Here is a 27,141-nt window from a genome sequence, read left to right on the forward strand (position 1 = left end):
TGTGCTGCCATACAGCATGACCTGGACCAGCTTGAGACAGGCCAGACTTTTTTCAGTGGTGCCCAGAGACAGGACAAGGGGCAACAGGCACAAGCTGGAACACAGGAAATTCTGTCTGAACATGAGGAAAAACTTCTTTACTTTGAGGGTGGCAGAGCACTGGCACAGGCTGCCCAGAGAGGCTGGGGAGGCTCCTTCTCTGGAGACATTCCAAACCCACCTGGACGCAATCCTTTCCAACCTGCTCTGGGTGACCCTGCTTTGTCAGGGGGGTTGGACTAGATGATCTCTGAAGGTCCCTTCCAACCCCTACCATTCTGTGGTTCTGGGATTCTGTGACTGGAAAGACTTCCAGTGACACTGGAAACAATTAAGCTAAGTAATCGAGTGTTAAAATATTTTCATGTTCTGGAGGTTACGGGAAGAAACTATGTGAATATTTGAATTGTATTTTACTTTCACTCCTTATTTCCTTCTTCATATGTTAGAAAGACATATTATTAATTATTTGAATGAAGGATGAAAAATTATTATTATTACTTTCTCTCTCCTCCCTCTTCTAGTGTGAAAGCTAAAACGCCAACACATTTTCCTTCTACTTTGTGGATGCGCATGAATTCATGTGTATGAATTTTCGTTTGTTTTAAAAGAAAAAGCTTAGGATAAAAAGTGTGTTTCCTGAAAACATATTTTCCCCTTGACAATATTCATAAAAAGTAAACCTGAAAACATCCAACTAACCAGCTGCTTATTAGAAACACCAGAATTCTGGGAACACTGAAAACCACAAATGTTCTTTAAATCTGAAAGTTTTTACAAAAAGCTACAAGGTAAACTGAGTCCCATACATTGATAGCACCACTTTTTTTCTAAAGAATTAGGGAAAGATGCAAAGGTCATTCTTAGACAATGCTGTACTACAAGGAATACTAATACATGGCAAGCAGGCATTAACCACACAGTCCTCTGTTTGGAGGCCTGATGAAGAATAGAAACCACCTAATTTTTCTGCATAGAAAGAATTTCACAGGGTGGTGTTCCCAGGGTGGAGGAGCAGGTGTGACGGCTCTGGGATGGGAGCATGTGGCTTTACCCCTTCTCAGGGAGCAGCTTATTCTGACACTAGGTGCTCTGATAAGCCACAAGTGTGTCGGCTGGGAGTGAAAAGATGACTTCCAGTCTTCCTCTTTCTCTTCCTCAACTGTGCAAAAGCCACTTATGCTTTAGCCTTCTCTGATCGAGGTTGAAGTGTAACTGTTAGACTCTTTTTGCAGCAATGAAAGACCTTTTGTTTTGTGGAGGGCTCTATGCTGGATCTGCTTCTACTTCTCTGGAAATGGTTAAAATCCAAAGGTTTCCTAAAATCTTTGTAAATTGGAATGAGTCTGTTTCTTACTAACATCCAATACACTATATTTAAACCAAATTTAAATATACCCATTCTAAAGATATCAGGGAAGAACACATTGTGGAATATAGTCACTATTTCAGGTTTAGTCCTCCCTCTGAGGTGCTTTCTAAAGCAAGTAGCTCCCTGGTGTTTCAGCTCCAGATAAAGTTATCTGAACGCATTATTTGAAAAGGGGGTGTCTTTCACATAGTACTTCCAGATAGCAGGATATTTTTCTACCTGTCCAATTTTTCTTAAAAGTATTTAGAATATATGTGTAATGAAAACAATATCAGGAGTTGAAAAGAAAAGGGACGACCTGTTTTTAGAACATCAGTCAGCTTCTAAGGAACAGCAGAACTTGTTTGAACCACCTGGTAGGCACCAGCCCACGATGGGTTGGTTCTCTAGTGCAGGTTTCTGAAGTCATGAAGAGCATCCTGTATTAGTCCAAAACTATTGTCCTGTGATAGGAATTTCAGAAAACTGTAGCAGATCTCCTGGAAGAGCAAGTTGACAACACAGTGCTCATAGGTTTACCAGAAACTAAAACCACCCTTTTATAAAGGTGCAGGAAAATAATTTTTTTCTGCAGCACCACAGCAAGGAATCACACCAGCATGAATGTTATATCAAACAGTTTTTCTGCATAATGCTCCACTCACAATATGAAGTCACCAAGGTTTCCAGAACCATTTTATATGTCTGTAGGTAGCATTTTGTCAAGATACTATGGAAGCAGTCACATGCATCAGACAAATGGTGCTGATCGACCTGGACAGGCTGGAAAATTGGGCAGGGAGAAAACTTGTGAAGTTCAACAAGGGCAAGTGTAGGGTACTGCATCTGGGGAGGAATAACCCCATGCACCAGTACAGGATGGGGGCTGACCTGCTGGAGAGCAGCTCTGTGGAAAGGGACCTGGGAGTCCTGGTGGACAACAGGATGACCATGAGCCAGCAATGTGCCCTGGCGGCCAAGAAGGCCAATGGCATCCTGGGGTGCATCAAGAAGAGCGTGGCCAGCAGGTCGAGGGAGGTCATCCTCCCCCTCCACTCTGCCCTGGTGAGGCCGCATCTGGAGTACTGTGTCCAGTTCTGGGCACCCCGGTTCAAGAAATACAGGGCTACAAAGATGATTGGGACTGGGGCATCTTTCTTATGAGGAAAGGCTGAGGCACTTGGGTCTTTTCAGTCTAGAGAAAAGATTGAGGGGGGATCTTATCAATGCTTACAAATATTTGAAGGGAGGGTGCCAGGGGGATGGGAGCAGTCTTTTTTCAGTGGTGCCCAGTGACAGGACGAGTGGTAACGGGCACAAACTTGAACATAGGAAGTTCCATCTTAACATGAGGAGGAACTTCTTTACTTTGAGGGTGGCAGAGCACTGGCACAGGCTGCCCAGAGAGGCTATGGAGTCTCCCACTCTGGAGACATTCCAAACCCACCTGGACACCGTCCTGTGCAACTGCTGGAGGTGACCCTGCTCTGGCGGGGGGGTTGGACTAGATGATCTCCAGAGGTCCCTTCCAACACTGACCATTCTATGATCCTGTGATTGACTCCTCCTCCATACGTCCTGCCAGAGAAATCAAAGTACTAATTAAAGTCTTTTAACCCCAAATACGCTAATTTCTTTTTTCCTGTCCCACAAAAAGGGACCTCCCCTCCCTAAGCTTAAGCCATAGGTAAAGAAATGTGATTGAACAGATGTCACTGGATTCTGTAGGCAAATGGTCAGGACTCGGGATTCCCTCTAATGACTACAGTGAAGATTTTCACTAGTTTGTTCACTACTAGATACAGAAAAATATCCACGAACAAGCACCCAGTGGAAGGCACTGAATGGGGTTAGGCCAGTAAGTCAGAACAGAATTCACAAGACAGTTTATCCTTGGGTATTGTCCCCCTGCTCATAGCAGAGCCTCACCTGCCATTCCTCCCAAAACACAGCAATAATTTCTAACAAATCTTTTAGGTACTTAGCATTTTTCCAGGGAAAAAGCTCTGAATAAACTGATTTAGTTAGTTAGTTATTCGGGGGGAATTGAGAAAAAGAGTTATATTAATATATAAGGTATTTTTTACAAAACTTCGTTTTATGTTGCTGGTTGGCCATTCTTAGACATGGGGTAGAGTCACAGTGGTTTGATGGTTTTTTGCTTTCCTTTTCCTTGTGATGAAAATCTGAATTGAGTTACTGTCCAGAACAAGCCTTTAGCACCACTAATGGTGAAGGATTAGTACTAGAGTGGTTTGGGAAATGTTCGGATTTTCAGATTTCAAACTATGTTCAGTTTCTTCTCTCTTGGGGGGGGGGGCAAAAAGTAATTTCTTATTTGTTTGTAGCTCTAGTCTCTATTCCAGTATCTGCTCATGACATTTGGCTAAGTCTGAGCTGCCATTCCCACTCTTTATGCTAGTTTATTGAATTCCATAAAGGTGGCATTTTAAAATCTGTTTCAGTTTAAAATAATTAATCTCAGGAATTTCTCCCTGTTAGTTGATTTTTACATAGAGGTTTGTTTTCCAAGTGATCAAAATCACAGAAGCAACATAAAATTTGTTTTAAATTTCAGATTTCCTTTAGCTGTTGCAACAAACTAATATTTTTAAAACTTTTTAGAAGTTAACAAAATAATTAAGTGCTATATACAGGATGCATTTTGGGGATCAGAGAGGGAAAGCATTTGTTTCTTGCCGTTCAGTCAATGAGAAGATTCGTTTGACATCACAGGACCTTAAATTACATCCTTGCAGGCACTTCATACGATCAGTCAAAAAATACCATTTTATGCTGGAACTGAAGAACTAAGCACATTGCTCTTTAAACAAACCAAAATAAATTTATTTTAAAACATGAACCCTCATTTGAATGCAGCTGTGAGATGTATGTGAAGATGGTCTTTTTTCTGAACAATAAACACATATTTTAGTTCAGCATGGTTTGAATGCTTTAAGACATATTTTATGCTGTGGCAGTCTGGAAAGCAGAGCTCCCTAATCACGGTGCAGACATATCAAAAGTAGTTTCCTCTCAATGCCCCAGTAATTTGCCTTAAGAACCATTTTTAACACTGTCTCATTACCCATGACTCTTAGTTTTTTCTACTCTTGTTTGGGTATCAGCGGGATAAACACAGTGGTGTCCTAGGAATGGCACTGGCATCTCTAATTCTTTTGCTGTGTTTCCTATTGAACTTCTGTTCAGAGGGAAATGACTAAGTGTTCTTTCAAGGACTTCAATATTGCTATTTTACCATGTCCTGGTTTGAGGTAAAACAGGACCACTTTTGGTCAGTAACTTCGCTTCTTAGCTGGGCCTCTTCTAACTACTGAAATTAACAGCATATTGTGCAGACACTGTTCACTCTCTCAGAGTGATAAGACCAATTGCTTATAGCTGATGCCCAGGCATGGTATGCAGAGAGGCTCTTGCTTATACTTATTGCTATAACACCCAAGGCCAACCAAGTTTGTTATTTGCCCCGTTGGAGGGCCGGAAGCGGAAAAGCGCAGTGGTGTCCCACCTGCAGGGAGGAGCGGACAGGACAGGTGACCCAAAACTGACCAACGAGGGTATTCCATCCCATCTGCCTCATGCTCAGTATAAAGGCTGAGGGATCAAAGGGTCAGCTCTCTCTCTTCCTGCAATGGCCGATGTCTGAGGAGGACTCTGTCTGTTTGTCTGCCTGTGATCCCGATCATGAATGCAGATCCGGAATCCAGTTCCCGTCCGTCACTGAGTCCAGCCTGGGATTGTCCCAGTGCCAGTCGGTGTCGTGATTGTCATCTCGGGAGCTTGATACGGTTTTGTATATATTTCATTATTTCTTTTTATTTTATTATTAATATTTCATTAAAGCAGTTTAGTTCCTTCTAAACTCATGCGTCTCTTTTTCCTCCTCTGCCTCTCTCTCTTTGAAGAGGGGTAGAGGGGAGCATCCGTCGGTCCCATCTGGGGTTCCCCAGGTCCCCAGTAGACGATTTGGCCTAAACCACGACATACCACCAGATCCCTTCTTATATTTATATTATTTTTGTTCTTCAGCTCACCCTGCCTCATAATATCTGAATGGTTACTAACTGCATTAGTGTAATTTTTCAATATTCCAGAGGAAAAATTATTTAATACATCGGATTGCCAAAAATGCACTATTTTAATTTGCAGTGACGGATATGGAGTAGACAGGAAACAGGGATGGAGTGATAGGACTTCTATCAACAGTAATTAAAGTGACTCCACATACTTTGTAAAGGCAGGGGCAGATCCATGGTTCCAGCCTCTGACATGAGAGCTCTGCAGCCACTTAAGAACAGAAAGAAATTTGTCTTATTGACATCACCTCATAACAGCCACATCCTAAATCTTGTTCTGAGCTCCACCCCAGATTTTCCATAATGATTTCAGTACAATGTGGGTGATGCCAGGGAGAGAATTAGGACAGTTACTTAGGATGAATTACTGCCATTGTTTAACTGAGTAATTAACTGAGCCTTCCAACCCATTGTTGATTCTAATAAGTAGTGAGGGCGGGATCAAATTGCATTTCCACCCGGTCTGCTGGCACCAGTTAAGCTTTGCACATTTGAAGTTCTGCTACTGTATGTGCTCCTGATGTCACCATCCTGGCCAATCTGATCTTGTCAGCCCTGATGTCTGGGCAGGGTCTGGAAACCCAGTATACCTATGCCCAAATGGGGACTCAGTCCTGTAAGAATATTTATATGGAACAGAATATACACTAACGGCTTCAAATTCAGTGTAAAATATAAAAGCCATGAAGTGGGAGACACATTCATTTCCCTCCTCCGCCCTGAGGGATTTGGACCCCCATCTCTAGCCTCTTAAGGGAGTGCCCCAACTAGAGTCCTGGGCCATAAGGCTAACCCTGCTCTCCTTTGGCTAGAGCTGGGCCATTATGTAGCCAAAAATGCAAGTGCCAAGGGGCAGGGAGCAGAGAGAAGTCAGACGGGTAGTTAGGGGCTGCAGACTCCATCCTCTCTAGAGATAGGTCTGGGTTCTCCTCCAGGTGTCACTTCTGCAGGTTTATTGACCAGTCACAAGTTAAAGGTACATCACCCTCCTGTGTGATTGCACTTATGGCTTGGCTCCTTTCAGATCATTCTTCCTGATAACTCTTTCTCTGCAGTGCCAAAGCTCAAGAAGAAGGGACTCAGGGTCCAGTATGGGTGAGTGCAATTTGTTAAGGTACTTTTCTAGACCTGGAACATCCTCAGCCTAAACTCAGACCTATACTCACATCCTGGACAAAAGCTCTCAGCACTCAGCCTTGCTTTTTTGTTTTCTTTTCAAAACAGATGGTACCCAGTCTGGGGTACCTAAGACAATTTCTTCTTGACATGAACACAGGAGCACCTTCAAATACAGCTGAGTGCCACACACTGGTTAGCCAGCTTGTACATTAAAGAAAATGTAACCAATTAGGACTATGCAGTTCAAGGGTTATCAGCAAAAATGATTCAGCTTTGCAGTGGCAAAAGATCAGTTTCAAAAGCTGGGAGAAATTGAAGCAGGACGGCATCAGCTGTTTGGGGAGTGGTGGAGAGATGGAAAGTGGCACATAAGTGAAATGACTTACAGTACACATGGGTTTCAGGGTACTTTAAGAAGAAACACCCAACTGTCTTGTTAGGCAACAAAAAAGTAATGAGAATGATAGCAAAGGTTTTGCTAAACTAAGGACAGAGCACACATAAAAGCAATGAGGGGGATAGCAAACCATTATGCTAAACTGAGAAAAGAGCACTCATACCGGAGAGAAGAAAAATATCTATAGCTACCTCACTACAGCATCAGGCAAATTTTTTTTTAAATCTAATAACTACCACCATTGAAAAGCAAATTATGCACTCTATAAGCACATCTGATGCCACCAACAGTGCCTCAGCTTTGGCAGTGTAGGTGGTGGGACTGCTCCAGATTTTCAGCAGAGGAAATCTCAGAATCTAGTTTGACATTTTCAATAACTATCAAAACAAAAATTATCTGTAAGTTATGGAAAAGTGAATGTGCATTCATTTTGATATTATTTTAAGCATTTTCTCTATTGCAAGAAATACCAATGTAACTATACTCCCGTAAAAGTGCTTATAGTGTCTTGCTCCCCAAAAATATGTCGGACACTGCGAGCGCTACGGCTTTGGGAGGAAGGGAAGGCCTCAGGGGTCCAGCACCAGTGCAAGAAGTTCTCAGGCTGGCAGCCATCAAGGGAGAGAGCAAACATTGGAACAGGCTGCCCAGGGAAGTGGTGGGTTCGCTATCCCTGGAGGTATTTAAAAGATGGGTAGACGTGGTGCTGAGGGACATGGTTTAATGATGGTTTTGGCAGTGTTAGGTTGATGGTTGGACTCAATGGTCTTAAAGGTCCCTTCCAACCTAGATGATTCTATGATTCTATATTGAATGTGCCATTCATGGTATGAAATAATCCTGTTGGCCACCTTGGGTCAAGTGCCTGGGTCGTGCTCCTCCTCATCCCTACTAGCTCGAAAACACTGAGACCTTGAAACACGCATACCATAGCTGGGTATAAAGTAAGTATTTTCACAAATTCAGACACTGGAGTCTTCTAAAAGTGCACTTTTGCCAAGCATTAGAAGAGACCTTACCAAAAAGTAAAATTACTGAAAGAGAAATTAATCCTGTGTTGCTCAAACCAGGACAGTAGTGCAAGAAAATTATTTATTTCTAGTAAATTCAAGGAGTTCTACAGCCTCTGCCATAACTCTGTGTCCTGGTTTGAGGTAAAACAGAACCTATTTTCTGTTCAGTAATTTTACTGAACAGAGGCAGCTAAGCCTCTTCTAACTAACTGAACTCTCTGAAACTCTCTGAAATTAACAGCATATTGTGCAGAAACTGTTCTCTCTCAGAGTGAGAAGACCTGTGTTTATAGCTGATGCCCAGGCATGGTATGCAGAGAGGCTCCTGCTTAAACTTATTGCTCTAACACCCAAGGGCAGCTCACTTTGTTATGTGCCCCATTGGAGGGTCGGAAGCAGAAAAGCGTAGAGGGGTCCCACCTGCGGGGAGGAGCGGACAGGACAGGTGACCCAAACCTGACCAACGAGGGTATTCCATCCCATCTGCCTCATGCTCAGTATAAAAGCTGAGGGATCAAAGGGTCAGCCCTCTTTCTTCAATGGCCGGCGTCTGAGGAGGACTCTGTTCATCTGCCTTTGATCCCGATCCTGAATCCAGATCTGGAATCCAGTTCCCGTCTGTCATTGAGTCCAGTCTGGGACTGCCCCAGTGTCTGTCGGTGATGTGATCGTCGTCCTGGGGGCTTGATACTGGTTTTGTATATCTTGCATATATTTCACTATTTCCTTTTTATTATTTTATTAATATTTCATAAAAGTAGTTTAGTTCCTTCTAAACTCATAAGTCTCTTTCTCTCGCTCCTCTCCTTGGAGAGAGAGGTGGGGGAGAGCATCTGTCATTCGTCTCAGTGGCAAGTCCAGCCTAAACCATGACACTCCATGTTCCAGATAGATTGAAATTTTGCATAAAACAGGCTGTGGAAGATGGGAGGAACCGGCAGCCAAGAGACAGAAGAGCAATTAGACACAGCTCACTATCACTTATATGAATTTTTGGCAGCATTTCAACAGTCTAACAAAACAGTAAATAACATAGCTGGGTTCTTAATTGTTATGGGCTTTCTGAAGCATTTTATACTCATTTTGCTGGGGAAGAATCAGATACACAAGATAAAAGACATTTGTAGCACGGGTCCATACTTTGAAAGGGAGATTTTGGTCTACAGGCATATTTTATGTTCAAATTGTGTGAGTTTAACATTGCTCAAGATAAATTTTGAAAAACTTTTTTTCCCTTTTGGAAAGAAGTGGAGTCTTCCCTTCCCTTTCTCCCTTTTTAATAAGTCAATCCATTGTACCCAAACAGTCTTCTACAAGATCTAACTGTTCCTCATTTTGCCCAGGGAGTTCAGGGTGACAAGGAAACATAACAAAATGCATACTCCCTAACAATCCTCTCTGATGGAACGCATACACACACATTCTTATATTTTTTTTATATGTATATACACATACACACACACATGTATATATACATATATATAGGTTCATGAAAGGCAGGTGGTGCTTGACAAACCTGATCTCCTTCTATGACAAGGTGACCCGCTTAGTGGATGAGGGAAAGGCTGTGGATGTTGTTTACCTGGACTTCAGTAAAGCCTTTGACACTGTTTCCCACAACATTCTCCTGGAGAAACTGGCTGCTCATGGCTTGGATGGGTGTACTCTTCACTGGGTAAAGAACTGGCTGGATGGCTGTGCCCAGAGAGTGATGGTGACTGGAGTTAAATGCAGTTGGTGGCTGGTCACAAGTGGTGTTCCCCAGGGCTCGGTACTGGGACTGGTTCTGTTTAATATCTTTATCAATGACCTGGATGAGGGGATCGGGTGTACCCTCAGTAAGTTCGCAGACAACACCAAGTTAGGCGGGAGTGTTGATCTGCTGGAGGGTAGGAGGGCTCTACAGAGAGATCTGGACAGGCTGGATCAATGGGCCGAGGCCAATGGGATGAGGTTCAACAAGGCCAAGTGCTGGGTCCTGCACTCGGGTCATAACAACCCCATGAAGCGCTACAGGCTTGGGGAAGAGTGGCTGGAAAGCTGCCCGGCAGAAAAGGCCCTGGGGGTGTTGGTCGACAGCCATCTGAACACGAGCCAGAACTGTGCCCAGGTGGCCAAGAAGGCCAATGGCATCGTGGCCTGTATCAGGAATAGTGTGGCCAGCAGGACTAGGGAAGTGATTGTCCCCCTGTACTCGGCACTGGTGAGGCCCCACCTCGAGTACTGTGTTCAATTTTGGGCCCCTCAATACAAGAAAGACATAGAGGTGCTGGAGCGTGTCCAGAGGAGGGAAATGAAGCTGGTGAGGGGTCTGGAGCATGAGTCTTGTGAGGAGCAGCTGAGGGAACTGGGGGTGTTCAGCCTGGAGAAAAGGAGGCTGAGGGGAGACCTTCTCGCTCTCTACAGCTACGTGAAAGGAGGGTGTAGCGAGGCGGGGTGGGGGGTGTGTCAGTCTCTTCTCCCAAGTAACAAGTGATAGGACAAGACAAAAAGGCCTCAACTTGTTCCAGGGGAGGTTTAGATTGGATATTAGGAAAAAGTTCTTCACAGAAAGGGTTGTTAAGCTTTGGAACAGGCTGCCCAGGGAAGTGGTGGGTTTGCCATCCCTGGAGGTATTTAAAAGATGGGTAGACGTGGTGCTGAGGGACGTGGTTTAGTGGTGGGTTTGGCAGTGTTAGGTTGATGGTTGGACTCAATGATCTTAAAGGTCCCTTCCAACCTAGACAATTCAACGATTCTATGATTCTATATATATACACACTACTGTCAATCAATGAGCTAGGGACTGAAAGTCACATCCCGGTATAATTATTAGATACTTATCCCAGTTTTAAGCATTTTTTGAAATGCTTTTGGCCTATCACAAATGTTTTTAGAATCATCATTTTATTGACCCTACAATTTTCACTTCAGTTAGTGTTCCTTCTTTGTGCATTGATTGATCCCTTTGTCTAAAGTTTTGTCACTGAGCCTTTGGCTTCACACAGTATCTCAAAGATAAATTCACAATCTACTCTATTAGAAGGAAGTAATCTGTTTGTAAGCAGGTTTTTTAAGATGCCTTCTCTTGTCCACAGCCTAATGAGGTCAGAGACATGTGCTTTTATCTCTCTTTAGAAGCAGATTTGTCCAGCACGGAGCCTCCTGAAACAAAACATGAGTGTCTTTAGTACTCTAACCACCTTCATGCTCTCCACCCAATATTTCCAAGAATGGTTTTATAAATAGCATCAACACATCACAAGTAACAGAGGGAAAATATGTCTAGTTTTCCAACTTAACCTCCGCCTGGTTGGACAGATGTGTGTACACAGACATACACACACTTTCAGATAAGTGCATCCCTATAGAGCCAAGGCAAAAGGTAGAAGCCTTATTTAAGATGAACCAAAATTCATAATCAATATTTTAGATGAACTCCAAATTCAGGAGAAGCTCCCTGTACAATCAGTGGAATATAAAATTTTGCCAGAGGACAATTATTAATCTGCCTTGTCACACTGGACCATAGAAAGGATTGGAGCATTCTTAGGTGCCAATTACTCTGGAGACCTGAGGGGTTGTTGACATTAATTCTATATTTATTTTTAATGTGGGGGGTTTGCCCACCTGTTTAAAAACAAACAAAAAAAACCCTAGATTATGTCTATAAAACTGAAAGTAATTCAGAGAGCGGTCAAAGGCCTTTCCTCCCCCAAATCTGCCAGGTAAATATCTCTGGGATTAAAACAAAGAGAATTAATTAATCTCTGCCTTCTTATTACAATACCAAGTGAGAGAAGCCAGGAAACACAGTGCAAAACCTGATGGTACACAGTGTCCTTAGATCACTTGGCCATTGTTTTCTCTCACAGCAGCACATGTTAATGACACAAAGAAGTTTAAAATTTTTTGGTTTGACTTTTCATGTCACAGCCACAATAAATGTGCACATTATTGTTTGTATTGCCATATCCTTTAGATGCACCACCAATTTCTAGAGTCTGTGCATGTACAGCCAAGGACAGGATTTTGCCCACAAATAGCCCGGCTGAATTAAATTAAGCAGAAGCATTGCCATGCAGATTCATCTGCTAAGTAGTGTGTCACGGTACAGCATGTTTATGTTGCAAAGATGTTGTATGGGTCAAACTTGATTTAAACCACCAATTCTACCACAGGAAGACCAAAGCTTCTTTGTTCTCCACTATCCAATTTAATTCTGCTTTAAAAGGCATGTGTCTTATATGGGCCTAAGACATCCTTAGTTGCATTTAATTAAAAAAACAGCAACCTCCAAACCAATAAACTAGACTATAAAATGTTAACCCCAGGAGAACAGGAAGAAAAAAAAGAGATTTGGGGTTTTGTTTGTTTGTTTGTTTGTTTTAAGGAATTTGGGCAACACAGAAAAAATTAAATATGATGAAGAATGAAGAAATGAATTTTAATGTGGACAGTACACGAGCCTCTCCCTTTTCCTGCTGCCTGCAGCTGCTGAGCCCTGTTACAAAGCCACACAGAACAACTCCATTTGGTGAAGAATTCAGACCACGCCTCTCACATTTCCACTATGGCCCTCCTCCTCTTGGAGACATGGAAACTTTCCAGGGGTCCTTGGAAGGAGGGTCTCAGAAACGCAAGAGCATGCCAACAAAAATGCCTCCTTCTGTCACTCTTGAGTGTTCCTCATCACCACCAGACAGACCTGAAGATCACAGTGATATAGGCTCTTCCAGTCTCCCCTTGGTGTTTCAACAGATAGCACAACCCAAATACAGTTCCCAGATGACTGACCTCTGCAACTTTGGTTTTCAGTTCTACAGAACTCTGGAGCACTTTGGAGCCAAGCCCATTAAGCAAGAACCAGTGAAGCCTAAGATGGCATGGCCCAGTAGCCCAGCATTCATGCAGGCTCCTTACCCTTATTATCCTAAAGTCCATCCTGGCTTAATGTTTCCTTTTATTGTACCCCCAAACTTTCATTTCAGGAACCCCTTTCAAATGAAAAGGCCTCCAGAGCCACCCTTCAGGAGGGCTGAAGTAAGAGGAAGTGGTGAAAATAAACAGAAAGTGGAAAGAGTAGATGTCAACCTTCAGATAGATGACAGCTACTATGTTGATGTGGGGGGTGAACAGAAACGCTGGCAATGTCTCACGTGTGAGAAGTCCTATACATCCAAGTACAATTTGGTCACCCATATCTTGGGGCACAGTGGCATTAAGCCACATGCTTGTACCCTATGTGGCAAACTTTTGAAGCAGCTGAGCCACTTGCACACGCATATGTTGTCACACCAGGGCACTAGGCCACATAAATGCCAGGTGTGCCACAAGGCTTTCACTCAAACCAGTCACCTTAAGAGACACATGATGCAACACAGTGGCATCAAGCCTTATAACTGCAGGATATGTGGCAGAGGTTTTGCCTATCCCAGCGAGCTGAAAGCACACGAGTCTAAGCACAAGAGTGGCCGAGAGAACATTTGTGTGGAGTGTGGTCTGGACTTCCCAACCTTGGCCCAGCTGAAGAGACACTTAACAACCCACCGTGGCCCTATACAGTACAATTGCACTGAATGTGATAAGACCTTCCAGTACCCAAGTCAGCTTCAAAATCACATGATGAAGCACAAAGACATCCGTCCGTATATCTGCACTGAATGTGGCATGGAGTTTGTGCAGCCTCACCATCTCAAACAACATTCCCTAACTCACAAGGTAAGCCATCACGAATTGCACTGTCACCTTGCATTGGAAGGTAGCATAAGGATTACAGATGACTAAAGATACATGTACCTCCTTGGAAAGAAGGCAATCAGTCCAGTGGGAGAATTTTATGCAGAGCAAAAGCCCCAGCAGTACTGGCAATACTAGAAGCTAGATGTCTCTGTCAGTCTTAAGAAAGTACATGCAAAAATGTTTTCTTATAAACAGGAGTTAAATTAAAACACCTGTATTACTTCCCAAAATTGTATTCACATCTCTGTTTCTGGGTTTTATCTTCAGAATGACCTTCTGTAAAATAATATAATTTTGTAGAGCTGTCTAACTCCCCTGAAATTTTAACAGAAATTTTCTACCGAAAAACAGATCTATTGCTTTGCTTCCCTTAACTGGGAAGTAGGTGGATATGCAGTAGGCTGTATGTATGCAGCAAAAGAAACTATATTATTACTCATCAGAATTTGAAGAATCATTATAATGAGACATTTAGGGGAAAAAAAACAACCTAAGAAAAATTCCCCTTTCTGCATAAGCTATCCAGAATGCCAGTTAATAAAAGTGGACAAGCAGGACCATAATCCCAGCCAATTTGTATCAAGTGGCAGTAATGACAGCAGTGTCAGTTTAGACTAGGAGCAGGCTTTGGAACGCATCCAAAAGGATCACTTTAAAAACCAGGAAAAATATAAGTGTTCCATTCAGCAATGTCTTAAATTAGTCTATCCACCTTTAAAACAATGTTATTAAGACAAGTCAAAAAACCCACGGTTTACAAAAGATTGCTTCCAGTCTTGCATATTTTTTCCTTTAACACTTGAATTTTGGCTTTTATATGAAAAATGGAAAACTACAGCATTTTAGTCTAGCAGACACATTTTCTTTTAAAAAATAACAACCTCTACTTCCACATTTGCTTGTTCTTCCCTACTACACTATTATAATTTCTGCTCTTTCTGGAGATTCCCTGGTCTTTGGATTTACCATGCAAAATTCTACTAATTCAAAACTTGATAGTTTTTTTTGTCATAGGAAATGCAATGCCCTTGAGCCTTTAGAGAGCTGCTTCTTCTTTGTCCACAGCTGCAGCTGTGAACATAACTAACAGTACTTAGCTGCCCAAATGTAGCCTCACATCAGATAAGCAGACGCTTAAGAGTTGCTGTTGGTGTTCACAGTTTTAGCTATGCAATTAACTATGAAAACCACTTACTGGTACAAAAGTAGAGATTGTTTCAAGTCATCTTTGTAATGGGGGCCTGCAGGAGGAGTAATTGCTCTTGGCACTTCACTAGTAAATCCTCATTACCTTCAGCAAGTTATACTCAAACTCTTAAAGTGTTTAGTGGTAAATTCATTGATTTTCATAACATCTAAGTGACTTCTTGAGGAGCTGGCAGATAGACCACATAGGTGTGACCAAGAATATTGAATTATGCATTAGTAAATTGATCAGATGACATACAGGGTGCTAGAAATGCTCTGTAAACACCAGATCAAATGGGGTCACTCCATTAGAGTTAGTGAAAGTCCCACTAAGAGTAGTTTTTGCTCTTCCTTGAATGTAACATGTACGTCCTTATTTGGTAGCATTGCTTGAATACTTCTCGGTTATTTCAGATTATTTTCTATAGCTTTCTTCAAAAAAGGGACAGGTCTTTTTTAGAAACCAATGATGCTCAATTACCATAGGCTGGCACTACTTAAGTCTCTTAACTGGTTAGCTTTTATTCTTGGTCAAGAAGTGTACACATTTGACCAATGTTTTACATAAGCAGCAGAGTAGGACAGAGAAGCTCTGATACTATGTCTCACTGATTTGTAAACTTACCGATGGAAACAACTCATTATTTCATTAAGTTTACATTTTGTTTTCCCTCTCTGCTTCTCAGATTCTTGTAAGAATTTGCCAAGAAAAAATACATAAGTATCTATTACTTTAGCAAATGATGTTAAAAGCAAAATAATTTATTACCTGCTTTGCTATTGCAGAGTAATTCATATATTGCTGTACTGAAGATGAAATTATCTAGAAAATATTCCATCTACAGAATTTTCTGAATTTTTTGTTTTCTTACAGGGTGTTAAAGAGCACAAATGTGGAATTTGTGGCCGGGAATTTACTCTGCTGGCCAACATGAAGCGACACATCCTGATCCACACCAATATAAGAGCCTATCAATGCCATTTGTGCTTCAAGAGCTTTGTGCAAAAGCAGACTCTCAAGGCCCACATGATTGTTCACTCTGATGTTAAACCCTTTAAATGCAAGGTAAGCGTATCTCCTTTGGTGGCAGAGGCATAAACCCACTGGATATTTCTGTGATGTTATCACCTGGTGATATGGTAGAATTAGAAAAACAAGACTTGCTAACACATTCTACAGTTGTATTTAAATTAGCATAAAACAGTCTAGGTTCCTTTCTTGATTCAGCTTCTGCTTAGGTAGCACAAAATAATGGAGGTAAATATCTGGGATTTACTCCCTTCCCCTTCAATATCAGTAACTTTCATCCTCAAATATTTTTTCCACTTAGTGAGCATTTAAATGTCACTGTGGTTTGAGGACAGTAAACATACTTGACATTTGCTTAGTACAGCCATCCAAACAGAAGTCTAAGTGCTTAATGGCTTGAAACACTGACTAAACACATAGATTAACTTGTGCACCCTGCAGAGGACCATGGAAAAGCAGCAGCCACCATGACTTCATACAGTGATGCTGTGCAACAGCAGGGGAAGGACTCAAAGAAAGCTACAGAAAAATTGAACTGCAGAAAGGATTTGAATGGGCCAAATGTAATTACCAGACTGAAATTCAGGGCAGGATATCAGTATCCTAACGAAATGGCCTCTGAGACCATCTGGCCTTTTTAGGATCCTCTGGGAATTCCAGTTTGCTACCTCCTTTCAGCACATTGGAGGCTGACATTCCCTTTCCAACCCCTCTTCTCCCCTCTTCCCATAAACTTTTGAGGATTTGGCTTTCTTGACTGTGCTCATCTCTAATTTCTTCCTTATGAATGTTTATATTCTTATTCAGTATTGGACACTAGATCTGTTCTTTTTGCTGCCTATCTGGTTCATTATTGCAGTCATAGCTTGTGAAGTCAAAGGCTGTAGGTTTTATTCCCACTTTGATCTGCTCTAAGAAGGCTATAAATATGGAGTGGAGCTCATTACTCAGTTTATGCCTAAGTAACTGAAGATTGATCTGGAAGCAATTTCTAGAACTCTTTCATCCAACATCTTTATGGAATTAAATATTTTCTTAAATGGAGTCTTTTATCAAGAAGCAAAACTGGATGAAAAATTTTAAATGGAATTATTTTCTCTTGAAAAATGTAGAACTTCAAAATGTCATAGGAAAATGTGGTTTTCAGTGATAATTTTAATAGGAAAATGTCAAAATGAATCTTTTTTACTTCCTCTTTTTGCTTTGGTAACTTTGAAACATTTCACTTTGAAAAAATAAAAGCAAAGCCAGACAGGAACTGGAGTGCCAACAGTATGTTTTCCAGACAGTAACAAAAGCTCTACAGGAACACCTGTTTTTCTTTTTTTTTTTTTTTTTACTTCTCTGTCCCCACCCAACGTTCCTAGGAGGAAAGAAACAAGTAAGCACAGTGAGTTAGTTTCTCCTGTGGCTGAAGGGGTATGAATCAACATCAATGTCGCTGAACAGAGTGGAGCAAAGGGGGAATCAGGAATTAGGAATTGCTCTTTGGTATTAGGAACATCCCTTGCCTCTCTGGCAGAGCCCTTGAAAGACTTTAGTGAGTATTTCTGGCTGGTATTCAGAGGGTTAAGGCAATGACCAGATAGCAGCCTTTTGGCACCAAGCTCCTCCTCAGCAGAAGGAAGGATATAGCTGTATGAACAGCCTGCTTAACAATGGCTCACATGTCCCCGGGGAACCGCCTGCAAATAGATTTCATCTTGCTTTCTCTTGTACTTTTAAAAGCTTCCTGTTTTCTCACGGTCCTTTTGAACAGTTTACAGTCTTTCTCTCTCCTTCTCTCTTTGAGGAAAGGAACACCCTTCTTATGAAGAAAAAAAAAAGAAAAAAGAAGAAGAATGCAGGGGAAAGAGAGCACAGCAGTAGCCTTTCTACTTCACCATATGCAATGGTTTTCTTTATCTTTTTCTCACAGCAAAAAAAACCCATGAGGCTTTCCTATGTGTCTAATCACAGCTAAGCACAAACTATCTGAAGCGAGGGTATAACAGTTGTCCCTTCTGTTTCCTCATCCAGATGCAGCCTGGATCTGTGTTTGATTTTTCTCTGAAGAGTGAACTTCTCTGTAGCTTTTAAAGGCCCAAGCCCATGGTTCCTTGTTTATTTCTGTTTTAAACAAAAACACTGAAGAGTTCTGAAGGAGTTGCACCAACTGGTGCAATAGTGCTAATTCTGATTTGCAGAGGAAGCTCCTATGAAATTTAGAGTTGCTTTTAGTGCTGAAGTCAATAATGTTTCAGACCTGTAATAAAGAATGCAATGAAGTTTTCTCCAGCCTAGTGAAATGCACTTTGCTGCAGATGTTTTGAACTCCACTTTTCCCCCTCTAAAATCACGGGTTTTCTTTTGGTTAGTCAAAACCAAAGAAAATGTGAGAGAGAAGTACTTTGGGAAGAAACAAAACTGACAAATCTAGAAGGGTGATACTTCATGCTGTGGCTTAGGAAGACAAAATCTAGTGTTGAACTAATTCAGCTTTTCTAGCAAACTATACTGAAGTCCATTTCACCAGCCAGTGCATCAAAGCGTGTTCAGCAGACTTGCAGCTGAGGTCTCTCTCTTCAGGCCTTGAATTTTATTTTGTCTAAACTAGAGAGCTTAACAGAAGGTTCACAATTAAGCCATGTAATTCCTGCTATCCCAAGATTTCTTGCATGAGCTTTGCATCTCCCTGAGTGCTAAGGTGCTCTGTGGTGATTTCTGCTGGAGCTCCCTCCCATGCAACTGGCTCTGGGTCATCTTTCACACTCTGCTCATCAATGCTCACACCCCTGTTCTGTCACAGAGGAAGAAAATCTTGTACACCTTCTAGTTTGGTCTGCAGACTCAGGCTGTTGTTTAAGCACTAGCTGTGAAGCCCAGCTAGCTCTGAGTTGCTATCTTTCAGCATGTGAGCCTGAAAACTGCTCCCTTCACCCTCTGAATAATGGACATTCATCTGAAACTCATCTTGTGCCTTTTGAAAAGGGACATCTTACCTAGATACCATGCCACACAGAGCCATGGTTCTGAAAAACAATTTTCATATCTGCCACACCTCTCCACTCTGGTACCTTTTCCTCATGTCACCAGATGAGATTTCAGGACAGGAACATATTACACATCCCTAAGACTGTGCATGACTTTAGGAAATGGAAAACGTACCCCCTTTATTCAGAGACACAAAACTTTTATGCTATAAGGATCCTTTAGGAAGTCCCCTCTCTATTCATTATGAAGAAACAAAAATACACGTTGCCTTGACAGAAAAAAATGCTCATACCAGACCCATTTTACTACTCAATACTGTATAAAGATATAAGTTTGCATGAAGTACTCTAGCCATTCACCTGTTCAAACTGATTTTCCTTGATTACCAGTTTAGATAGAGAAATAAGACCTAGCTATCAGAAAGCAAAAGCTGGTGAGAAAGCAGGTCAGTCAAGCAGATAACCAGAAGCGTTCTGCTATGAGGTATTAGAGAGGTATTATTATTGGCATTCTTATAGCCAGAGAAATATTGACACATCATAGATTGTTCCAGCAGCTGTCAAGATATAATCAGCTGGTATTCTTCGTTGTGAATTTTCTGTGCTCATCAGTGCTTCTTCTACTCTTTCTTTCCTCGCAGACCTTTCAGAATGTTTTTTGGTGCATTCATTTCACTGAATAGAAGTCATTCAGCAGATTTGCTTTCTTTGAATGCAAAAGAGAGACAGTCCACTTTCCTAAGTGGATGGATGACCCTTGGAATCTGTTATCTTACATTTACAAATTAATAACTCATTTTCAGTGGCTATTATTTTTTTCTGTTTTTTTTTTACTTTGCTGATAAATTTATTTACTAGAATGTTCATTTTAGCAAAATCACAGAGAGCAAATCACACAAGAGAACTAATGCAGCTGAAGTAAATATTTTTTTAAAAGCAAGTGAATATTTCCGGACTTCTCCTTTTTGCAACATTGACTCAGCTCTAGTTTTTATTTAAAACCAATACCACTGCAATTTTTTATATTAATGAACTGCTTCCATTTTCCTTCAAGAGATGGTTTAAAAAGGAAATTATACAGTACTACTTCACCGAGGATCATTCCATTACCTACATTTCATCCAGATATTCCAGGTGATGGCTTTGATGGATTTGAATCAAAAAGTACTGTAGCAGACCTTCTGTACTACCAAAATAAATTAAATCAGAAATCAGGTTGGACCAAAAATGTGGTGGGATCTTAGTAATTGCTTTTTAATACTTTTCTTCCAGATGAATACACTGCTTGATATAAGTTTCAGTTACTCAGTAATGGTGATTCTGGCTCATATAGTAATAAAGATTGTAAAAAAAAAATCTGATGGTAAAAGTATTCGTCTAAAACCATTCCAAAAAAAAAGCTTAAATAGAAAGGAAACACTGAAGTTTGCAGAGGATGGAAATAGCCACTTGAATGTGAATAAAATTATAAATCATGATAGGGAACGACCAGAAGACAAGTAAGACTAAAAGCTTGTAAGCATGTAATAGTGATACCAAATGCTCATGTCTTGAATCACAGAATCATAGAATCGTTTAGGTTGGAAAAGACGCTTAAGATCATTTGGTCCAGTGCCAAAACCACCACTAAACCATGTCCCGAAGCATCTTTTAAATACCTTCAGGGATGGTGACTCAACCACTTCCCTGGGCAGCCTGTTCCAAAGCTTAACAACCCTTTCAGTGAATTTTTTTTTCCTAAAATCCAATCTAAACCTTCCCTGGTGCAACTTGAGGCCATTTCCTCTCATCCTATCACTTGCTACTTGGGAGAAGAGACCGACTCCCATCTTGCTGCATCCTCCTTTCAGATAGTTGTAGAGAGCAATAAGGTCTCCTCTCAGCCTCCTTTTCTCCAAGCTGAACAGCCCCGGTTCCCTCAGCCGCTCCTCATAAGACTTGTGCTCAAGACCCTTCACCAACTTCGTTGCTCTTTGAACTCTAGAATATATTTGATTTATAAGGGACCAGACTACAAAAGGACCCATCTAGATAAACATCAACAATGGAAAAAAACAACCCTTATTGTTTCATCAAATGGAAACCAGCCATTTCATTTCCACTTAAGGAGAAGTAATATTCTGCTTGACTGTTTCACATAAATCCTTCGTTGGTATCTCCATCTGTGCCAGGCATTTTTCTTGATTAAAGGCTATATTTATAAACTACAAATGAAATGGTTCACCAGGGCAGAAAATTATACTTTGAATTTCATTCATGTTAAGAGCCTTTCAGGTTACATACTTAAGCCTCTCCCCTCCTTAACAATTCCTTGGGGAATCCTTGACTGTGTCTCTCCTAGTCACCAAATTTAAAAAAAATAGCAGCAGTACAGAAGGCCCTAGATAGATCAAACTTAAACACATATTCTTGTCCATAGGTTTTTTTGCCTGTATCTTTGAAAAACAAAGTGCAGGCAGAAGCTGCCATGGTTCAAGTTGAGAAGGGTAGGTTCTATTTCCTTTTAAAATGTTCTCCTTGGAAGCACCCCTAAGAACAAATAATTTTCATTTTTACTGTTTTTGACAGCTTTGCGGAAAGGAATTTAACAGAATGCACAGTTTAATGGGACACATGTACTTACACTCAGACAGTAAGCCTTTCAAATGCCTCTATTGTCCCAGCAAATTCACCTTGAAGGGGAACCTAACCAGGCACATGAAAGTCAAACATGGAGTCATGGAAAGAGGATTTCATTCTCAAGGTAATATTTTTCAGTTATTCTCTGAGAGGTTTGAAGGCGCATATCAGTAAACCCAAATGGTCTTTGTATCACAGATCTACGATCTCATACCATAGATCCAGTGTGACTGGAAGAGATTGAATCCCATAAGCCTGGGAGGTTGTTATTAACTATCTATATTACTCCAGTGCTATAGTTCAGAGATCCCCAAGGTGACCCTTGTTTCAGAGACCTTTCAGACTATATATCTGATGACACAGAGGTACAGACCAAGATGGAGTAGTAGATGGAGACAAAATGAGACAGTACTTGTGAGCACAAAGGAAATAATTTTAGCACACTAAGTTGCTGTTGTCAAGTGTTAGGGAAAATATAGTCAGTAGTGTTAGAGCAAAGGATTTATCAAGCCATACCAAATGTTCTTGTACTTAAGCCCAGGGATGCCCATTACTGTGGGGAAGATGCAATATCTACATCACTGCAGAGCTTCTCCCAGCATTTGGGTACCCCTGAGACACAAACAGGAGTGAGCTGGTGGAGACTCAGCCTTAGTGAGACTGTGGCACATGTAGTTGGCCAGGGGAATGACTGGAGGACATGGCTGAAATTGCATTGATCTTCCTGACTGAGGGTGTAGTTCCATTATTTTTTAATAAATTTGGTTTGGGGGGGGTTGATTCCCAGATGCTGACAGACCACAGCCTAGCAGCCATGAACAAGCAGACATTTTTCCCCAGACACATCTGATTAGGAGTTTATAGTTTTTCTCTCATGTTTGAGGTATATCCCCATGGTTTTAAACATGGGGATAAACTGTAAATACATTCAAAGCTGACAAGCAAAAAACCTAGAAGATTTCACAGGTCTTGTTCACTGCTTATTGGATTCTAGTCTGGAATGGGAATGGAAGCCGAATGGTTCTACATCCAAGAGCCTTTATGCTTAAGATATATTTATTCTGTGATGTATTGATATAAATGATGTTAGATAAAGGCCATAAGCTCAGACCCAGTTTACAAAGAAGCATGTGGACAGGAGGAGACGCTCCTCCCTCATCTCAAAGTATATGGATTTTTGACCACTCAGGGTATCCTGCAAAGCATTTCCTACCTCCCACCCACCACATACACTTCTTAAAATAAACCTCATGTATGCACACATGCCAATGCTATCTAAAGAAGTGGGGGAATTAGGGAGGAAGTGTTTTGAGAATTTGAGCATCCAAAATATTTTGTTTGTTAGGACTTTCTGGATAAATAACTCCTTCATGGGTAAGATTTCTCAGTGTTCCTCAAATTCAGGCTTTAGGGCAGCCTAGCACATATGGAAAATACATACTCCAATGGCATTTGGGATAAAATTTACAAAGATACTAACCAATAATAATATAAATTGTTCTTTTTTTCCCTATAAATCTCCTACAGCACCATGCTAGTTACATAATTACTTGTAATTGAAGACAGCCTAAGTGCTTCAGTGTAGAGATCCTTCAGCCCTTGAGGCTTATCAGCCATAAGACAATTTGTGAGGGCTGACACCTGCTCATGAACCATTTTAACAAATACAACCTGTTGCAAAGTAGCAGCTGTATCTAGTGAAGGCTGCATAAATCCTGCAGAAACTGGATTCAATTATTGAGGAAAAAAAAAACAAACCCAAAACTAAGCAAGTAAAATAGTGGTTCTCATAGATTTTTGCTATTGGGTGAAATCCTCACCCCAGTACTGTCATCTTTCTTTTGTTTAAGATGGACTATGTCTGCAGTATCTGAATTTTCTTCTGTGCATCCTGATGGTCAAAGCATTTTTAAGTCCACGGATGCCTCCTGGGTAATGTCTGGGTTTCCAGCAAGAGGAACAGAAAGGAGACGCTCTGAGAAATATTAAGACACACTAGATCCAGAACTACATTCAGATTTATACTGCACAACTCAAAATCATCATTTGATTATAATGATTTCTTCAAGCTGAAGCACTATCTAGTGCATATAGCTTTTCAGTGGCACTAGATGAGAGGAAAAATCAAGGAGAGCAGAGTTCATAGACTGACGAGGCATGATTGTGTTTTCATTTTTAAAGTAGTAACTTTGAACCAGAGGGTCCTTAGAACAAATATGTTAACATGTTTTTAATGTCTTCTGCTCCTCTGGAAAAAAAAATGTACAAAACCTGAGACTTTGATTATGGCACGTGATGATTTAGAACAAAGTGTTCATTTAAAAAAAAAAAACAGGAAGGAGGCAGTGGGTAGGTTCAATGGCAAAAAATAGTTTACAAGAGGCTGGGACGCTTTCATTCCTAGCTCTCTCATCAAGTGTCTGGCATGCGTAGCACAATGTTTTGCATGTCCTGACCTGGCTGTGATAGTACTTCTTTTAAAAGCATGTCAAAGGAGATGCCATGAGATGGAAACAGTAAAGTAGTTGGAGATAGCTGGGTGGAAGACAAAGATATAATATTAAATAGAAGGCCATCTCACATTTTTTTTAACCATGTATCACATAGCAAAATTTGCTATATATAAATTGTTCCTTTTCTCCCCACTCAAACCACTACAAGGTTTTGGAAGAAGAAGAATTTCTCTGTCCCAGACAAATGTCTTGAGAAGCTTGGAACAGGAAGAACCCTTTGATCTTTCCCAGAAAAGCCAAGAGAAGGCAATCTCATTTCATTCAGACGGCAAGAGTGCTAATGGAAGCTCATGCCAGGAAGAAGAGGAAGACAACTGCTATGAGATGGAGCATTACAGCCCTGGCATGTACCATCACGACAACAACAAGCTGTACGTGGCTCAAGATCTGTCTGGCAAACCTGAGTGCATGATGAAGGACTGCAATGAGGAGGAAGAAATGCTAAGTGAGGGAGGACTGGAGAAGAGAATAGGAAATTCAGACAAACAGGAGAGCCAAAGAGAGAGAGACCTTGCAAACAACAACAAACACCTCAGCTTTAGATCCTTTGAAAAGGCTAGACTTGGCCAGTCTCTCTCTGATTACTTGTATTTCAAACACAAAGACGACAAAAACGAGTTTGAAAGAATTACCAGAAATAAAAATGGAAAACAAACAATGCTTATAGGCATTTAAATAGACATTTTAAAACAGCTGGAAAATTGGAACCAGATAGCTTTTAGCATGAACTGTAATTTACCCAAGTCTGGAAGTTTGTAGTAGTTTTAGAAATAAACAAGCCAAATGAATAAAAATAATTTAAGGTAAAACACATACATTAAAAGAATAAAGCAGTCCAAGGTCACCAAGAAATGCAATAGATATTGAACACTAACATTTTTATAGTTATCCAATTGATGTAAAAGCAGACAATGGGGTGGGTACAGAAGTTTATTTTCCTTTATCTGGGGTGGTAGAGACATATACACAATTTTCTAGTTATCAAAAAGCAACATACTTTAGTGTTTGATTTATTATCTGACTAAATATATATGAATATTTCTAACCATAGGTCTAAAAAAATCTGAAAATGCTAAGTATTTCATAGTATAAGCAAGAGTACTGTTAAATATAGTGTGTGTGAAAGTGCTGTCACTCTCAGAACTAACACAATCCAAATATTTTCATTTACTGAAGTTACTGTTTTAGTTCAACCACTTACAATGAGAAATGGGAAACAAATTAAGAAGAAATGCTAATGTCTTATGAGATAGTGAAGTGCAACTCTGCAATGCTTTGAAAGGACTGGAATTTGTTATGGTCACAGAAGCTTTTCCTCTGGCACAAGAAATGCTCATGCTTTGCTATGCTTCAGTCAGTATGGGAATATTCAGCACTTCTTCAAGTGAAATAGCATGGACTGCATTGACATTTTGTTCTACTGTTTGCTCAGACCAATACATTTAATCATCATCATCAGTGTGTAGCAAATGCAAGTCTTGCTGTAATTACACATAAAGCAATGAGTAATTTCATTGAGAAAATGATGCAATTTTGCCATTTATCTCTTCAGTTTATCTTGGCTAGCAAGGATGATTTTGAAATTACCAGGTCTGATAAGATTTTATTTTAGAAAGGATGCCAAAAAAGAGCCCTTACAGGGCAAGCAGTACCTCACAGAGGAAAACTGTTTTTAGATTTCCTCTTATATGAGTCAGAATTTTTCCCTTATTAACATGGCTTGACCAGTAAGCTCCAAGCCTTTCAGAATTCTATTAATGCAGTTCTTAATGAGTCATATACTTATGTCTTGCTAAGGCTAGAGGCCTGTGGCTGCAGCTCTCTGCCATTATAAGAAACCTCTCACCTTACAGAAGTATTTCTCACACCTACCAGTTAAACTGCATTCACCAAGCAATAGTCCTTATTCATCATATAAAACTGGGTTTGTGTAGTCCAAGGTTGCAGAAGACGGTTTCATTTTTCAGGGCTCAAAGTCAGCATAATAAAGATTCTGAATGAAGAGCAGAGATAGCTATTGATATAAGAAGCTTTAATGTACAGGTCACTCTTCTAAATGTAATTAACTCTACAGCTGATGTACATACTTTTTTAAAATATAAAGGGTATACCAAGTTGATGTAGAATGTAGGTCACTCTAGGACTAGAATGAATGATGTCTTTCAAAATTAGGTGTATTTCAGAGGTACATAACCATGTTTTTTCAGTGATGAACTATTTTATCATATACATTGTGCTTGGTCACATAGTTGCACTAAGCTAATTCACAAGCACTCACAGCTAATTCATGTTAGAGTAGACTTTTCATGTAGCTAATTCATGTTAGAGTAGTATTTCTTTATAGAAATTTGCTCTCATAAACAAGTTATTTCCCATTTTTGAAGGATTAGCTTCCTTATTTTGCTTTGAACAGAGGCCCAGAAGTGCTATAGAGACATTGCCTGTGTCCTGGACCTTGGGACACTCATTTCCTTTTTTCCTCCTTCCTAATCTGAGTCTATCTACCTTTTTCTTGCAATGTTGGGGAAAAAAAATGTATCTATCTGACTCTTCTGTGCTATTTGGGTTTTCAGCTTGTAATAAAACATTAGTTTAAAGACCAGTCTCTACCACATCTATATTAAATCACATCCATACCATTTCCCTGTGTTATTATATGAAGCCTAACTTCATCCTCTTGGAGAGCATCAGAGCAAATAAGAGTGACCACAAACTCATATGACTGAAATGCTTTCCAAACCACATGCTCAAGAAGCCTTGCTGAGGAATGGTAAATTGGCAACACTATATTGAGTCTGGTCAAGTGAAGGCATGTGGTTTGTTAAATTAGAGGCTTTTCTGCTGTAAAGGGCAGCAGGGAGGATTCTGCAAGGCACTGTACAGAACAGAGTAGGTGGATGAAAAGTCAAAAGGTGGGTTAATAAAATTTGAGGGTAAAGAAATATGATGTATTTACTGAGAAAGTGAAGTTGTATGTAATCTTGGATTGAGCTGTTTTGAGTCTGGCCACCAGGACTCAGCCTTGTGAACCTGAGTTCTCCTGGCTGCTGGACAGCCTCCAGTCTGTGAAGGCAAAAAAGGG

General features: G+C 40.6%; 1 protein-coding gene across 1 annotated transcript; it reads left to right on the top strand.

The window, feature by feature from the left end:
* The first annotated feature begins 12,393 nt into the window (after positions 1–12,393).
* Positions 12,394–24,734, top strand: LOC104291436 (zinc finger protein 366-like). Its single transcript, XM_009890669.1, has 4 exons — positions 12,394–13,716; positions 15,800–15,991; positions 21,496–21,670; positions 24,208–24,734. Exons 1-4 carry the CDS (start codon positions 12,418–12,420, stop codon positions 24,732–24,734), a joined length of 2,193 nt encoding a protein of 730 aa, XP_009888971.1. The 5' UTR covers positions 12,394–12,417.
* The last annotated feature ends 2,407 nt before the right edge of the window (positions 24,735–27,141 follow it).

This window comes from Charadrius vociferus, unplaced genomic scaffold, assembly GCF_000708025.1.
Source record: "Charadrius vociferus isolate BGI_N301 unplaced genomic scaffold, ASM70802v2 scaffold438, whole genome shotgun sequence".
Taxonomy (NCBI): domain Eukaryota; kingdom Metazoa; phylum Chordata; class Aves; order Charadriiformes; family Charadriidae; genus Charadrius; species Charadrius vociferus.